The 3103-nt window shown below is 30.6% G+C and overlaps 1 protein-coding gene across 1 annotated transcript; it reads left to right on the forward strand.

Moving 5' to 3' along the window:
- Positions 1–1492: 1492 nt before the first annotated feature.
- On the forward strand, positions 1493–2741 carry LOC112721365 (uncharacterized protein At4g04775-like). The gene is made up of 3 exons (XM_025772437.1): positions 1493–1675; positions 1778–1997; positions 2665–2741. The coding sequence occupies exons 1-3, from the start codon at positions 1493–1495 to the stop codon at positions 2739–2741; spliced, it is 480 nt and encodes a 159-aa protein (XP_025628222.1).
- The last annotated feature ends 362 nt before the right edge of the window (positions 2742–3103 follow it).

Genomic DNA, 3103 nt, shown 5'->3' on the forward strand with positions numbered 1-3103 from the left:
GTGATATATAATATTAGAGAATCTAATTGAGATATAATGAAAATTGAATCATAGAAATTGAAATTTTGGATAATAAGTAGGGTTAAAAGAAAATTTTGATGGTGATTTTGAATTAATTTTTTTATGTTTAATTTATCCATTTACGGGGATAATAATATAGGTATTTATCCTATTTAATTTATAATTAACCTATTTTGGCCATTTGATTTACGATTATACCATTGCTTATAACATGTTAATTTTTATTTATCATATATGAGTATGAACATAAATTTTGTATTTTTTAGTTACTATTGAAAAATATTTATACAAAAATATAATATAGAATAATAAAATATGAGTAATGATTAGGTGATCTAATTTATTCTCTTAATACTTAAATGAGTAAGATTTTATATAACATGTTTTTAAAACATTAAAAGGATAACCTAATATTTAAATGAGTAAGATTTTAAATATATATGTTATTTTGTTAAAACTTTAAAAGGATAACAAATACAAAACTTTATTTATTTATACATTGGAAAAATCATTAAAAAGATAGCTAGGACTTTTAATTATTTTTATATAAATTAAAAAATTAGTAAAAAATAAATTTAAAAAATAATAATAAAAATATCAATTGAATAGATATTTTTTGTGTACTGCATGAATACAAACACTAGTATTTTATATTTTATCAAATTATTATCTCATATATATAATTTTGGGATAAATATGATTGATGATTATAAACCAATTTAATAGGAATAAATATATTTTGTTTAGCTTTATGTGTTAGTAGCATATTGTTTGCCAATAATTTATAAGCTCATAGAAAATCAAGAGATGAAAGAATTTGAATAATTAAAAAAATTTAGGTTTGTCTCTTTTGTTTTAGGTATTCGAATACATTAAGATTATTTTTGAAGTACTCTCGAATTGTAACAAAAGAGTTATGTTATATGACTTTAATAGGATTAATCATGTAAGATTACAAATAAGACTATATTCATACTCTAAGGTGATTGTTTTAGTCAAATTTAATGCCTCAATAATAGTTGTAAACCTCAAAATTGTAAATTTGTACATATTCAATTAATATATATAATATTGTTTTGTTTGACAGATAATTTATGAGTAAATACGCAACCCAGTTCCTATCCATTTTAAAAATAGGACAAAGCGACCCCTGTCAATAAATTACACCCGACTTGGCCCTTGTCCTTGACAAAAGTGAGACAAGGCAGCCCCTCCATTATAACCCCTCACCAAAGTTGACGGAAAATTTTTACGTGGCATTCACTGGCGTTGATGTGGAGGGCTACTCAGAGTTAAGTGCCACGTTGGCTTAGGAAAAATGGACAGGGGTCGATTTGTCTCTCTCCATTCTTCAAAAATAATACCGTTTCTAGTTTTCTATTGAAACAAAACCTAAATTGAGTGGGTAATTGCACCATAAGCCTCTTCCTATGTTCTGGGGTGTGAAATTGGAGACAAACCCTAGGACAAGATGAACTTCCAAATTGGAGGTGATAATTTGAGTTGCAACATGAACTCAAGTGAGAGCATTGGGGTTCGGAGGAAGAAGAGATGGTTCTCCCCAAAGTGCTATTGCGGGTCTCATGCTATTCTATTTATGTCTGGGACTGAAAATAATCCGGATAGATTATTCTTTCGTTGTCCTTATTTCAAGGTATGTTAGGTTTAATAATGTGTTGATTCTAAATAGGTTTAATAATGTCCAGGTTTAGTTTTGTACTCACTGTTAATTTCACAAACTTAATTCATATTGTAGACTATAGAAGTTCATTGCTCATTCTTTGCATGGCTAGATGATTATGTTGCTTCATTTAATGAGTATGCTGGGAAGACAATGTCAAAGGGGGTATTGTTGCAAAAGCAGAATCCGTTTGAAGGAGAGAGTGATGCAATGGATGACAAAGTGAAAAAGCTAGAGGATAGGTTGATTGGATTAGAGAACGAATTGGAGAAGTGTAGATTAAAAACGAGTGGAAGTACATGTCTGGGATTTGGATGTAGTTTTTTTTTTTTGCATTTCTTAGTGGGGTTGTGATTCCCTACTTGTTCAGGTTAACTTTGTAGGAAAATTGATGTCCTAACTTTAGTTGGTTGGGGTTATTTGTAACTTGGGATGAAATCATGTATTTGAGCACTGTTGAAGATAAATGAAAATGACTTCCTGTGATGCTTTTTAATATTTTATTCCATGAATTAAATGTGCAAAAAAATTTGTGCATAAAATATTTGTAAATGCAATCTGCTAGTTGTGCAGTAATCCATAAGTTCACTAATATCAAATAACGCACAGAAGTTCATATATTATACTCATGCTGATATTGCACAAACAATCCATAGGTTCATAGTTTAGACAGCATTCCATCGGCAGCAACATGGCCCTAAATCAAAAGACTAAAACATTTGTCCCTAAACTAAAAGATTTAAACATTTGTTCCTAAATCAAAAGACTTAAACATAGTCTTGAATAAGCTAAATAAGCAACCAAAAAACTAAAATAAGTAGCAAAAATACCAAAAGAACAAAACACACTTCTTTAATTCCTATATCATTATCACAGCTTCTTCGAAAGCCTGAGGCCTGGATGCCTAAAGCTTGGTGTTGGCATAAATTTCAGCAACCTTGATGCATTTGTTTAACTTGTAGCAGCCATCATCTCGACAAATATTGTGCTCCCTGTGGTTCTTAGAGTTGCTGTACCAGCTACTGGCTTAGTGCCTTGATTCTGTGAGTTGTGAGGCCCAGGTTGTTGAGATTGTGAGGGCTGAGATTTGAACTATAAAGTTGGTCCTGGAGCTGGTATAGGTGGGGGTACATAACATGGAGCTGTAGGCCGAACAATTTGTTGCTTTTCTCTAAATGTTGTAGGATTGTTATTGGAGTCATGTGTTGTAACATGTTACAATTGGTGAAAATTGATAAGACGGTGTGTCAACCTAATTGATTTTCATAGAGTATTAATTCTTTAATAACCAAAATAATGAATATACTACCTGTAGATTGTGACAATGAAATTTCTTCACTCTGAGCTTAGGCTGCTGTTTCAGGTCCTGTAGACAACTTAGGAAGTTTTTTCTTAGCTTTT

This window comes from Arachis hypogaea, chromosome 11, assembly GCF_003086295.3.
Source record: "Arachis hypogaea cultivar Tifrunner chromosome 11, arahy.Tifrunner.gnm2.J5K5, whole genome shotgun sequence".
In the NCBI taxonomy this organism is placed as follows: Eukaryota; Viridiplantae; Streptophyta; class Magnoliopsida; order Fabales; family Fabaceae; genus Arachis; species Arachis hypogaea.